Genomic DNA, 14,558 nt, shown 5'->3' with positions numbered 1-14,558 from the left:
ACGAATGGCATATTAGACGACCTAGTTCCTCTGTAACATTTTCTGCCTGACTTGGTTTTGTTCTTCCAGAATCTCTTGTTCCTCTCCAAGTGCCTCTTCTGCTGCTACACTCAGTGCTTCCTTAATATCTTCCTGCTTTTTATTGATGGGCTCACTATCCTGTGGTTGGTGTTTCTCTAGTTGTTCCTCGACTTTCATTCTAAGTTTGTTGATATCTTTTCTTTGTTACCCCCTCCTTTTCGTCTATATACCTTTGAGAGCCTAATTTGCAGACTGCACTGTACCAAAAAATGGTCTGAGTCACAATCTGCCTCCTCTGTAACTCCACGTCTATTACATCCATAGCATGACGAGTATTAATGAGGATGTGATCTATCTGATTACATGTCACACCATCAGGTGATATCCAAGTTTCTTTGTGGATATTCTTATGTGGGAAATTTGTGCTACTAATGCTCAAGCCTTTCCCCATTTTCATTACTGGTTTCATGTAAGCTGTTTATTCCTATAGTTGTTATGTGTACTTCCTCTCTCTCCCTGCTTTTGCATTAATCTCCAAGGATGAGTTTAATATTGTGTCTTGGGGCCTCATCTAGTGTTCTCTGCATCTTCCATCAGAGCATGTCCACTGATAATTAATGTGTTAAAAAGATCCCTCTAAGCCTTAGTGTACATATTCTTTCATTAATTACACTATGAAAACAAGAGGAATTACCTTTATTTTTGATATAGGATGTTTCTTTTCCAACCAGCTCTCCTAGTCCAACCCACTAACAATTCTTTGTGAAGGCGATATAAATTTTACAAAAAATGTGAAACATCTTCCCCACTGTCAGAACAGTAGTGTTTAGACCCCTCGGTCTCAATATTGAGCGCCCAACCCAACTTCTGTCTTCAAACACCAAACCTCTGCCAAAAAGGAAAACAGCAAGGAATGAAGAGAGCAATCACCCCATATTCATTAAGCTTTTAGACCCCTTAATTTTAATGTCAATCTACAGGAACGAAGAGAATAATCGCTCCATATTTATTAAGCTTTTTAGACCTTTAAATTTTAATTTAAATGTCAATCTACATAATGTTCTTTGCTGGCAGAGGTTTGGTGTTTGAAGGCAGAAGTTGGGTTGAGTGCTCAATATTGAGACCGAGGGGTCTGAACACTACTGTTCTGACAGGGAAGATGGTTCACATTTTTTGTAAATTTTATATCGCCTTCACAAAGAATTGTTAGCAGGTTGGACTAGGAGAGTTGGTTGGAAAAGAAGCATCCTATATCAAAAATAAAAGTAATTCCTGTTGTTTTCATAATATAATAGAATATAGGAATTATCAAGCAATTAATAGCTCTCTATTATCAAATCTATTAATTACACTGTAACTCATCATTTGTGGTTTAATATCCTTCTTAATCATAAAGTCCCTCACCAAAATGTTGTCTTTGCTTCCTTTATTTATTTAATAGGGTGTAGTCTCACAGGTCTATAATTTCTAAGTTTCCCCATTTTATCTCTTGTAACGCTGCTACACTTAAGTTATATCTCTTCAATTCTTTCTCTAATTTCCTGCTTGTTCCTGGTTGGTACAAATTTTGGACATTCCACATAGTTACAAAAATCTCTTTAATCCTTTGCATGCTTGGGTCGAATTCCATTTGAGACAGTCCAGCTTATTTCCTTGAGGTTTTGTAACAATGTGTTTGTTTTCTGGGGTGGAGTTGTTGGTCGCACACCCAATCCATCCTGTAGGACCAGGGTATTCCTCTTAGTCTGAGTCACCACCTGTAACCTGTCTGGCATGGGAGTCCCTACTGGTAGTTAAGACTACCGCTGTTTTAGCTCACAGGATCATTTGGCCACACAAGCCCCACCACTATGTCAAAGTGGAGATACCTGCAGGGGGTACTTGTCCTCATACTAATTTTAATGAAAAGAATCTTAATTTATAACTTTCATTATAGATCACAATTTGAGGTTAGTGTGGTACACAGAGATTAACATACTTCGCCCAAACTTGGATCATTGCTAATGGTTAACTTCATCCTGGCAAAGGTGAAGGTGGGAAGGACAGTTAACATTTCAAGCCAGGCTGTGATGCATCTAAGACTTGAATTAGTTGTATATATGAGTCAAAGTATAATGCTTCTAAATGTAAGGTTATTCATTTGGGGAACAAATCCTGGAATCACATATAAGCTAGAACAGTGGTTCCCAAACTACTGAGATTTACGGACCCCTTCAAAAATCAAAACATGTCTGTGGACCCCCCCCCATATATATATATATATATTGGTTAATTTTATTTAATTAAATGTTATTAATCTGGTAGGCAATTAGGTGTATATGGATCAGGCTACTAAGTTAGCAAATGTAGACTGGCTTTAGCCTGGGAGGCCTATAAACATAATATAAATGAAATGGTATTAAAAATAATATGATGTTAAATAATGAAAATAACAATAAAAATGCTAATAAACTGTAAACTTGACTAGATATCATTAAAATAATTTCAATGAGAACACAATATACAGGGTGATTCACTACCAGTGCGACAAACTTGCAGGAGGTGTAGGGGGCATAAAGACGAATCGGAATCACATAGCATTGCAGGGTCCGAAGTGCCTTCATCATGCAGTAGAGGACGTTGAACGGGAGGTCGCGTGAACAGCGATCCCGCTGGAAGTCAGCATTTGCGAACCGGTTCCCGAGGCAGTAGAATGGACGAGTATTCAAACGTTGAACTGCTGACATGCACCTCGCATATGGAGCTGTGGCCTGTAACGGGCGCGCCGCTCTGCGCTGGTACCAGGAACGTTTCCCGCACAGGTGTGCTCATCATACGATTTTCGCACGTGTGCACAGAAGGTTACGTGAGACTGGTTGTTTCACGAGAGGTACCATGAATTGAGAGCGAACGACGAGGACGCCAGACAATGAGGAGAATGTCCTACATCTTGCAGAAGGCAATCCGAGTAAGAGTACTCGAGCGATAGGCCAACGATTGGGTATTTCCCAATCCACTGTATGGAGGATACTGTCAACAAACCAAATGAGTTAATACCATCTGCAACGCGTCCAGTCATTGGAGCCTGCGGATTATCCACCCCGGAGGACTTTTGCTACTTGGTTTCTTCAATAGAAACGGTTCACAAATGCTGACTTTCAGCGGGATCGCTGTTCACGCGACCTCCCGTTCAACGTCCTCTACCGCACGACGAAGGCATTTCAGACCCTGCAATGCTATGTGATTCCGATTCGTCTTTGTGTCCCCTACACCTCCTGCAAGTTTGTCGCACTGGTAGTGAATCACCCTGTGTGTGTGTGTATATATATATATATATATATATATATAAAACTTTATTTATCATTAATTTGCTGTTAAACACACATTACTTGATACCTTCTGAACATATTGTGGACCCCCAGGGGTCCGCAGACCCCAGTTTGGGAAATGCTGAGGTAGAAGAAAAGGAGTTGAAATTTTGTTCAAAATTAAAAAGACAGATGTTATGATTCAACATGACATGAAATTTGCCATGCAGTGTAAACAAGTGGTTAGGAAAATGTGGTGGTCCATGATTTATAGGATCTTTGCTAGTAGGGAGAAGGACATCATTATCCCTCTATACAAGACAATGGTTAGACCACATTTGGAATATAGCATTCAGGTTTGGAGACCACATCTAAAAAAAGAAAAACTAGAAGAGTTCAAAGAAGGGTAATGACCAGATTACTGATGAATGCAAATCGATGCACATATGAAGTATATAGCTTAGAAGTTGTATACTAGAAAGTTTTACAACTAAACAGTTAAGGGGAGATCTGATTGAGGTGTATAAAGTGCTGAAGAGGTTGAGTAAAGTTTGAGGAAGACCTGTTCTCCCCCATAGGTAAGACAAGAACCATGGGGCACAAATGTAAAATCTGAGGAAATAAAAGACCTGATATCATGAAGTTAACTTGTGGGCAGCAGGTTGAACATTGGAATAAGTTCCTGTCCAATGAGGCAGAAGCAGCAATGTCTGGCTAAATTCAAAGCACAGTTCGATTATTACCTTGTGGGTTGTAGGGTTTTAGGTGCATTAGTAACTTAAGCCGTAATACAGCTTGAACAATATGTCTAAGTTGTGAATGTTCTCTGGTCGATTTACTGGACAAAAAACTGAGTTTGCGGGAGGTAAAAACCATGCTATCCTTGCATGAGACCAACTCAGCCACATGAAAAAGATTCATAAAAATTCCTCATGTCTTGACAAGATTCAAACTCTGGTCTTTTCTGCCCAGTGTGGGGAGGACAGTGCTTATGCTAACTGTGCTACCCACGAGGGCATACCTTAAATATTTATAATATTTATAAAATAACACTTATTTTATTTTTATTTTGCCAGCATTTCATCTTTTTGATCTTTCTGACCAGTAATGGCTCTTACATCTGTTCACAAAACCACAACATAAAACACTTCCTCATCTGACCAGATAATGTGTTTTAACAAACAGTCTCTCTTCAAACCATTGGGAAACTTCATTCTGCTGGCACAGTTTTCAGTATACAACTCTGCACATAATGGGATTTGTATAGTTCCAATGCAGGTGTTTCATTAAAATTTCCCAAATGGTCCTGTGTTCTCTTGACTCACTTTTTCTCCTTGTATGATAGACTTCTGTAAATTCATTGTAAACATCTGCCACACATATGATCCAAATTTTCTGGTGTTTTTGCAGGGGTGGTTTGCCATGGACAGAATTATATGTCATGAGTTTTTGATGTTAGTTTTTAATTGACCATGGATTCATGGTTGAACTCTTCCTGTTTCATTCCTTTACTGTTGATCATAAACTTTCCTGTGAAGCTGTTTTAGCTCTTTCTTCAGCGGTCAGTTTCTGGGCCATGGTGATTCAATTGCAAAAGGGGTGAAACTAATTAAAATCCCATTGAATTATGCTAAACTAAAAAAAAAATAATAATAATAAATAAATAAAATAATGCTTTTACCTTTAAAAACAAAGTTACAGCAATATTTTGATTTTTGATAGGTAAGCATAAGTATGGCTCTCCTTGTATAATGCAAATGGGTACATGGGGTATTCAGTATTTCCATTGTTAAACACCTGTACTTAATTACTTATAGTAATTAAGTACAGGTGTTTAACAATGTATTTAATCAGTATGAAGCAATCATTAAATAATGATTGCTTCATACTGATTACTTATGTTTTTTTTTTTCTTTATCACTCAACTCTAATACACAATACTATAAGAATTCAGCAGTAAAACATTTAATACACTCAGTTCCACAACGCTGTGATGGATTTAAGCTGACCATTAGTCAGAAAATAGTACTCTTTTTGGCATGCTGTATTCTCATGTTAGTGTTTGGAAACTGCATGTTACTCTTCGAAGCTACTCTGATCTGCAATAATTTACATTACCAACCAGTGGGCATTTTATAAAAGCAGTTGTCTAATTTTGCTGTTCATACAAATGTTTCTGCTCTGAGTATAAGTTATTCTATGAAAGAAGTGAATGCCACTGACTGGCTGTTTTAAATGGTGGTTTCAAATTAATGACAAAAACTAGAGTGACTGACTGAAATTAAAGAGTGACTGTTTCTTAACAAACATTTCTCATGATAAACCCACCCCTAGTTATTAAAACTTTAAGCAGTTATAAAAATGAATTGTTCATAACAGTTATCCAAGATACATGAAAAGACATTTGCTAAATTATAGTGAATATTTATGCTTATTACGCTAATTGTTTCATATCACTAATTCCTCTCTGTATTACAGCAACCATAACTAGTACAACTGACAGTTTCAATAATTTGTTTGGAGATGAGCATGCTAACCATAGCACCATGGCCAGGTGAAATTTAAGGACCGTGGTTGAAGGCCCAACGCTATTTCTAAAGGTTACAACCACAAAATCTTTACTCAAGGTACTCTTTACTGATGAGAGTAGATTCAGTCTCAGCAGCTAATCTGGCTAGAAGTTGGCACACATTATCACCCCGCAAACATCACTGAAAGGGATTGATATGGCGGTCAAGGTGTTCTCGTTTGGGGAGGTGTTATCTTGGATGGATGTACAAAACTCCAGATACTGGAAGGCGGTAATGTAACCGGTGCACGCTACTGTACTGAGGTAATCCTTTCCCATGTCCGTCTGTTCCGAGGTGCCATTGGCCCCAAGTTCGTGCTTATGGATGATAATGCCACACCCCATCGCACTGCAGCTGTTGATATGCTTTTGGAAGTGAGGACATTGTTTGTATAGATTGGCCTGCCCGTTTCCGCCGATCTAAATCCCATCAAACACATATGGGACGCTCTGGGGAGATGCCTAGCGGCATGTCCACACCCACCTGAAAGTGTTCGCCAGCTGAAGATGCCGCTGACAGAGGAATGGATGATGTTACTGCAAGAATTTATCAACATTGTTCTAAGTGTGGACAGGCGGTGCAAAGCCTGCATCGACATTAGGGGTGGTCATATCTCCTACTGAGGACCACCTCTTTCCTTTGTTCCATCTTTGGCAGCCAGTTCTATGTTGCCATTTTTGAATAAAGTCCTTCTATACCGTTTTGTTTCCATTGTGTCGTTGTTTCCTTCATCATTTCTGTACCTCACGAGGTTCCTTTAGTATGCTTTTCCCATATCCAGGCCACTCCTATGAGAAGCTACAACTGACTGGTCCTTAAATTTTGGCAGCCCAGTGTATTTCCCACAGTGAGGAAGCTAAAAGCATTTTGCGAAAAAAAAAAAAAAAAAATCAGTTCATCATAAATTTGCTCATTACTGATACATGACTATCTGTTTCTACTTTCAGTTTTGTCTTCTTTTCCCATTAAGAATTCTGTTTATTGGGTTTAAGACATCTCTCCTTGATTTTCCCATACTTTATTTGGCTATAGGTCTGCAATTCTTGAATATTTTTGCCCACCTGTCATCCATTCTCCATCTTATCTATATGCTTAGTACCAGATTTGCACTGAGAATCTGTTTTTTGCTTGATTTACTACTTACATCTCACACTATAGCATAATTTTCTCCATCTTTCTGGCAAAAGGGAGGGGGGGCAAAACTACATTGAAATGATTTTTTTTTAATTCTGTGAATTTCTACTTATTTTTTTTAATTAATTGGTGTCTAGAATATAGAGGAAGAATTCACCAGGTGTCATGTGGAAGAAAACCCACAAAGTACTGGAACTATCCTGTTGTGTACTGACAATACAGGCTTCCAAAGGAGATTTAATGGTGTGGGCATGTGTTTCATCTCATATGCTCGTTCCCCTGCTTATACTGGAGGACATCACGAATGCCAGAGCATACCTGAACATCATTGAAGATTGGTAAACCCAGCAATGTATGAGCAATGGTACTTTTAAATTGGCAATGCAACTTAATCTCCATTGAGCATCTCTGAGATAGACTGGGAAGGCATGTTCATCAGCACAGTCCTTTTCTCAAGTCATTCAAGGATAGTGGTTTTTTTTTTTTTTTTTTTTGCACAAATGGTTTTGTATTCCTTGTCAGTTTTCAACACCTTGACTCCATGCCATGTCTTTTGGATTAGCAATTCATTCCAGTGGCAGTTCAATATACTATTAGTTCATAGTTCTAATAAAGTAGGCAAGCAGTGTATGTACTCTAGAAAGAGGATTAAATTAATGAGTGCTTTGGACTACTAGGAGGGAACCAATATCTACCTCATTCTGTCATGCTTGTATTTATTGTAGGTTAGGTTGTATTATTTGTACTTTCAGACCTTCCAATAATTATCAATGAATTCATCATTTTCTGAAACTTCATAATGTTGATGACCTTGTGTTTACAGCATCAATGATAATATACAGTTCGTGTTGTTTTTTTTTTTTTTTTTTTTTTTTTTTTAGAGTATGTCACTGATCTTTTCTATACTGTTTTGTTGGACTCCTTAAGAATTCTTGTGAGCTTTGTTTACATCTCAAATGATTTGTTTTATTTATTAACCCGATGAACAAATATGGGGGGCATGCAGAAAGCATGGTTTCCTATCAGGAAATTTGCATTTCCTCTAATAAAACACAAATCAACCTTTATAACTTTAAAAACAAATAAGTATTCTCATTTTTAGTTACAGAATTTGAGTTACATAACAGAATTCTGTAAAATTATTCCTGATCAGCTGGGAGGCATATCTTCCATTATGAGCAGTCATATTTTAAAAACTAAAAATATTAGTCACCTTGGATATCACAGCCTGTTCATTTCATGCTTTTTTGTGTTGTCCAATGTTGTCCATAATAATACTGGTTCATTGTTATTTTGCTATTGTTGTGGCAAACTATTTAGGTTGTCAAAACAGAATATATTTAGATTCTTCTCTGCTCTGTTTATCATTAGCTTTGCTTCATTTGTTAATATTATAATAAATTTTGCTTAATGATTCAAAGTGAATGTATCACCTGAAAAGTATGTTTTTGGTTCAAAATATTTAAAGGAGGAAAAAGGTTTTTGCATTGAAATTAATAAAGAAGCAAATATTTTATCATATAATACCTTTGTATGCCAACAGAAGTTCAGTTTCTCTATTGAATTTTAATTAAATAGAAATTGAATCTGTAATGTTGATTTTGTTTTCCCCTCTGTTTATAGAACAGGTATTGATTTTAGTTTATAATATTAACAAATATAAAAACCATGTTTATATGGACATTAAGTTCCACTTAAAAAAATGTGCATATAAACAAATTTGCATTTAAAAATATTTATTTGAAACCTACTGTGATGATTGTTTTTATCCATTCACACTCTTGTATTTTAGACTTTTTTTAACTTAATTTGAATAAATCTATCAGGAAGTGTTTTCCACTTTTACTAATAGTAATTAAATTTTTAATATTCTAGATAAAACAGAAGTGTTTTGAAGAGACACGTATTGAAGAATGTTTAAAAATAAAGTTTCAAAAGAAAGAATTAGATAACCCAGATTGCTCAAATGTAAGTGAAATGTGCATTTTTCTTTTTATGCCTATGCTATATGGTGTGTGTTGAGAAGACTTGACTATTTTTTTAAAAAAACTATCAGATTGTAATGATTTTATTCCAGTAGATTCTCTGAGATTTCTTCTGGTGAGATCACTAGTAAATTCTTTTTCCTGATATATTTTAAAGCAGTATATAAAATTTATATATTATTCTGTTGAACTTCCTTTTAGCTATCATTCCTGTTATATTCATAATGGCAATAGTAACAAAAAAAAGGGGGGGGGGAAAGAAAGCTAAGCATAACTGTGTAGCGCAAAGGGAATTCCCTTTTTCAACACAGCCAAAAACGAAATGTCCATAAAGAGTATGATAGGAGTGATCCAGTTTCCCCTTAAACCTCACTAGGCATCTGCATTGTCAACAGCCTTGCTCAATCTAGCCATTACTTTTAAGTGAACAACCCACTACATTCCAACTTTCACAGGTGGCCAGTTACTTTTAGGAGAGTTTCACACAGGAATACTGTAGTGAGGTATCTTTGTGAAATGTATGAGCCAAAAATTCTGCCCTGCATAATCCCCCAACTCGCTATCTGAAATTGCTTTTGCATTTCTCCACTGTTTATTCACAGCAATGACTATTGTATCTGTTATTTGTCTTAAAACATGGTTTCATGTGACCAAATTATGTTTTTTACAATTTCTTACTAGTCTCTTCAGTCTGTTCAAGCCTGATTTTGGTGAATTCCATCCTTTGATATGTGTGCATGATACTGAGCATCCTCCGTATCATGCACACACTCCGCTTTGAACTTTTTAAAGGCATCTGATACCACCATATTTATGTTTTTATCTGACAGAAGTTTTCAACTACACGTGCTATCAACCACAGATATCATTGTCATTATCGCTTTTTGAGTTGATAGCTTTGTGAGTTGCCCAAACATGCATGAGCAGTAGTGGGAAGTTTGTAGTCAGTTTTTTTTAGTAGTGGGAATGAGGTTCTTCGTGAAATTTTGAAGTTTTTGTTTGATTAAAAATAATAGAATAGTTTAAAAAAATGAAAATAACAGTTTAAAAAATTAATTTGTTACTTCCCTCCCCCTGCATCTATTATGTATTACTTAATTTGATTTCATCAGTTTTTGGTCTGAATTGCTATGAATTTCTCCAGTTTCAGCTTATGTAAGCCAAAATCATGTTCAAATTCTCTAATAAACATAATTTAAATAAATATTTAATATGTTTTGTATTCCCACAACAGCATATTAAAAATAGGTAGTGACTTTTCCAATTACCCTTTAGATATTTCTTCACAATGGTTTTCCCCTTGAACAATAAAACTATGATCTCTGTAAAAATAAAATACTGAATAAAAAAAATAATTTAAGTAATATTGAGGGCTCTTTATTTATCATTCTAATCTGTAGAAACTTGTGACATGGCCACAAATTTTTGTTTAAAACCTTTCCTTTTCAAATACAGTGTGTAGGAAAATGCCATATGATATTAGTTTTAAAAACTTGTTTGAATAACAATTTAAAAGCAAGCAGATTTTTCCATTCTTTACAACATAATTTGATAGCCTAATATTAGTATTAGTATTAGTAACGGCCGTATGGTGCAAGAAAGCCTATGGCTTATGCTGCACCAGCCAAAAAAAAAAAAAAAAAAAAAAAAAATCCGAACAAAACAATGATAAAAACAAAAATTAAATAAATAAATAAATAATAATAATTAATAAATAAATAAAAATAATAAAATGAAATTAAAAATTAAATAAAAAGGAAATTAATCCTATCATCATATGCGCTTCCCTTACCCGAAAGTACTATCCAGATGACCTTTGAATTTCCCCAAACTGTCGGCCTCTACCACCCATGAAGGCAACTTATTCCAGTAATTTATAACTCGCTGGCTAAAATAAAACTTCCTGCAGTCCAATCTAAACATTTCCCCGCGTAACTTGAATTTATGTCCCCTAGTTCTAGCATCATTTATAATCTTGAAAATTTTGTCCTCATTCATTTTACTGATGCCTCTCAGAGCCTTAAACACCTCAATCAAATCTCCTCTAAGGTGTCTAGTTTCCAAATGCTAGCCATAAACTTTTTAAAAATCTTTTTATCCTTAAACTTCTGAATTGGTTATCAAAATATTAAGTCCCCATGGAAATAATGAACATCTCTCTCTCTCAGGTATTATTTTTTTTAAACAGCTGCTACTCCTCACAAATCAAAATATCCATCTTCCCTGAAACATTGTTCCCACATTTCAGGCAGTGCACTCAAAACCTTTCAAATTCCTAAATTTTCTTCAGTGGGCAGTCAGATTAATTACTGATACATCTGTTAAAAACTGTTCATTCTCCCATATAAATATTTGGTTTCTGCTGTGTGTCTTTTTCATAGACATTTCCATGCACACCATTCTTCTGAATTTAGCATAATTCCACTTCTCTGTTCCAAGCTAGTCCAAACAAATGGCTCAACTATACAACATCCATTCTTGGTTTGGCTGCAAACTCATTAAACTAAAGTAATTTTTCCTGTTCTTCATTTATCTCTTCTGCTTCTGTTCTTTGGAACAACCTTCCTTCTTACATATGTTCTGAGAATTATAGTCTATAGAAGTTAAAATTAAACATCAAGTGTCTTTTCAGTCTGCTCCTGGTTCTGATGACTATAGGTTACTTTTATGCTTTAGGTCATCATTTTAAAAAAATTGTTAAATCAAAATTAAACCTTTTTTTCCATGTGGGAATGTTGCTGTAGCTACAGCAAGTTATGCTTGCTTGCAAGGAACTGTTATTATCACATAATGGCCTTTTAGCTGCCATTGTGCAGTAAAATCTTCAATAACTATTATTATCTGTATACATAAACAAAAAAATTAAATTAAAAATAATTAACAGTTGGAAATTCTTTTTAATTTTTAGTTAATTATTTTTAATTTAATTTTAATTTCTTTGCTTATATAGCAAGAATAGTACGTAGCAAGCAAAACTTGTTGTAGCTATAACAGTAATTTCATGATAATACCACATACGTTCTTCTACAATTTAAAAAAAAAAAAAAAAAAAAAAAAAGGCACCATTTTCATATAACAGGTCTTCAGTGCATATCTTGTGAGCTACACGTGGCTAATGGAACTACTTTCTGAGTGTCTCACAGTCATCAGATTTATTGACTGTTAAAGTTCAGTAAAGGTTTTGACTTCTTTCTGAACAGTAAGTGAAAATCTGTTTAGCTTTCACTAGAAAGAAGTTGAGTAGAAATTAGTAAATAAGGTTGAGTGAAGTAGGAAGTTCAGAAAAAAGACAACTGGGTAACAGTTCTGAGAGAGAAATTAAACATTTAAAACCATCCAAACATGTTACAATTATATGGATTAAAGCTTAACTAAAAAGCTCTTTACAGTGGATTTTAACTGCTAATTTTTATCTTCATAATCTACTTATGGTGACCCACCAGATATTTTGAACTTTAAATGTAGCTCATAGTTGACAAAAGGGAGGGGATCTCTGCAACTAAGGATCTCCATATGGCCTGCCTGCTACTGAGATTTTGAAAGCACTTCCACTTCATAAAGAAAATGATGACAGGTCTTTAAACCAAAGTGTTGAACAGATCATAAGATGAAATCGCCAGCTTTTTCTAGGCAAACAAACAGCAACAAATTTCCTACAGATTATGCTGGAATTTATCAATAATTTTAAACCAGTATTTGTTATTAGCATTCAACCTGTTAAGCCAAATGGGAATACAGATCAAAGATCTATTTTTTTTTTAATTTTCCTACTGGTAATACGGTTGTGATATCAAAGAAGAATGTGTGATGTTGAGAAACATAGGATGAAATTTATACTGAATTAAGACTTTGAAGTAGATTAAGACTAAAAAACCATGTGACCATACACTTTAAAAACAGCATGTATCCACTATGAATAATGATTGTAATAGATTATCAGTTTAATAGTCATTTAATTGATGCTAAAGTTTTAATTTAACTATTTATTAATATTGGCAAAATGAATCAAGGGAGCAAAGATTATATAACATTAACCATTAAAAAAACAAAATAATAGTGTTCTTCATTTCTTTTATCTTTATTCATTTAAGCATTTTTCCCATCCCTCTTTAAATTTACATAAGCTTTCCACTTCCAAAAGACTAGGAATTTATTTCATTGATCAATTGCACTTTGACTAAAGGAAAATTTTATAATATAATTTGCAAGTTTTCTTCTTAATTTAAATCTATATCCATTGTATAAGTTGTTCATGTATAAATTGCATTTGAATTTTAGGAAGTTGCACGTCTAATTATTGAAGGAAAAGCAGATATCCAGTCTGATCCCCTCTTATACAGAGTTTGTGCCAGAGACATCAAAACTTATTGTCATGACATTCCATCTGGTCATGGAAGGCGTAAGTAAAATTCTCTGTATCTATCCATCTTAAGTAAATCATTTCATTAAAAAGTACGAATAACAAAATATATACTATCAAATTAATGAATACAAAATTTTTATTTTAACTCAAAAAATTGTTATTAAAGTGTTTAAAAATAAATTACTTCTGGATTATATAAAGATTGCACATTCATTATTTTATTATTATAGATGTGACTTAAGTTATCAAACTTTTAATTGTAAAAAGTTAGTACATGGGATCCACATGAAACCATTACAATTGAGAATCGCTGCTAAAAGGGAATGAGAGCATGTATTTAAATGGGTTTTGCTTTATTGATAGAACAGTTTATTATCACTAATTGCTAACATTAGTCCACTTTGATATGCACTTCTCTTATCGTTTAGAGAATATCTTTTCAACTAATCATTTCTCAACTATCAATGTATTTTTTTTTTTTCAGCATCTTACTGGAAGTTTGTAATAATATTTTAGGGTGTGTTTCGTATACTTCCAATTATGTGATAATTTAGATCTCTAGGTTCAATCAGTCTGTTGTTTTTTTAGGTGCATCAACAACTTAGACCATATTGTGCCTTTGTATATACGTGTGTGTGTTCACTGGTCAATTTGCATGTTGTGCAAGTTGAAAAACCCAGAATATCTCAGTGGCAAGCTGTACTCCCTGTGCCTGAGATCAGCTAACTATAATCCCAACTGTAGAAGTCTTTAAAATTTTCTCGTCTGTGATAGGACTCAAACCCAAACCAGTGACAAGTGGCAAAATCACTGCTGTCACAAAGGATACCAAGTTTGCTGGAGCATGTCTGCATTGATTTTTGCAACAGCATCAGTGGTCTTCTGCTGTATCATCTCTGTATTGTCTGCCTTCCCTTGGTATACATTATTCTCATCACTGAATATCACAGTGTTAGAAATCCACTGTGCTCACCAGCCATTTCATCATTTCTGTGGCAAATGCGTCACGGAAATCATTGGGCTTGAGAGCCTGTACAAGTTGAATCCAATGTGCATGCAGTCTCAAGTGCTTGAAAATGACATCTTAACTCCAAGTGACATCTTGTGTTCATTATTCTTATGTGGGACTTGTAAGCTTTAGCTTACAAGTCCCACATAAGACTAATATCAGCTTTAGCTGTTCCATTCCAAGTGGACA

At 34.9% G+C, this 14,558-nt stretch overlaps 1 protein-coding gene across 1 annotated transcript in view; it reads left to right on the top strand.

Annotated features, from left to right (window-relative positions):
- The window catches only part of Glg1 (Golgi apparatus protein 1), a 187,943-nt gene that overhangs the window by 167,549 nt on the left and 5,836 nt on the right, over positions 1-14,558 (top strand). Inside the window, exons 20-21 of the mRNA XM_090378712.1 lie at positions 8,888-8,980; positions 13,276-13,396. Of these exons, the coding sequence (XP_090234838.1) occupies positions 8,888-8,980; positions 13,276-13,396 (214 nt within the window). The remainder of the gene's footprint in view (positions 1-8,887; positions 8,981-13,275; positions 13,397-14,558) is intronic.

The sequence above is a fragment of the Mastigoproctus giganteus genome, chromosome 7 (assembly GCF_048544385.1).
Source record: "Mastigoproctus giganteus isolate SK-2022 chromosome 7, ASM4854438v1, whole genome shotgun sequence".
NCBI classification, from domain to species: Eukaryota; Metazoa; Arthropoda; class Arachnida; order Uropygi; family Thelyphonidae; genus Mastigoproctus; species Mastigoproctus giganteus.
This window is presented reverse-complemented; position numbering and strand designations above follow the sequence as displayed.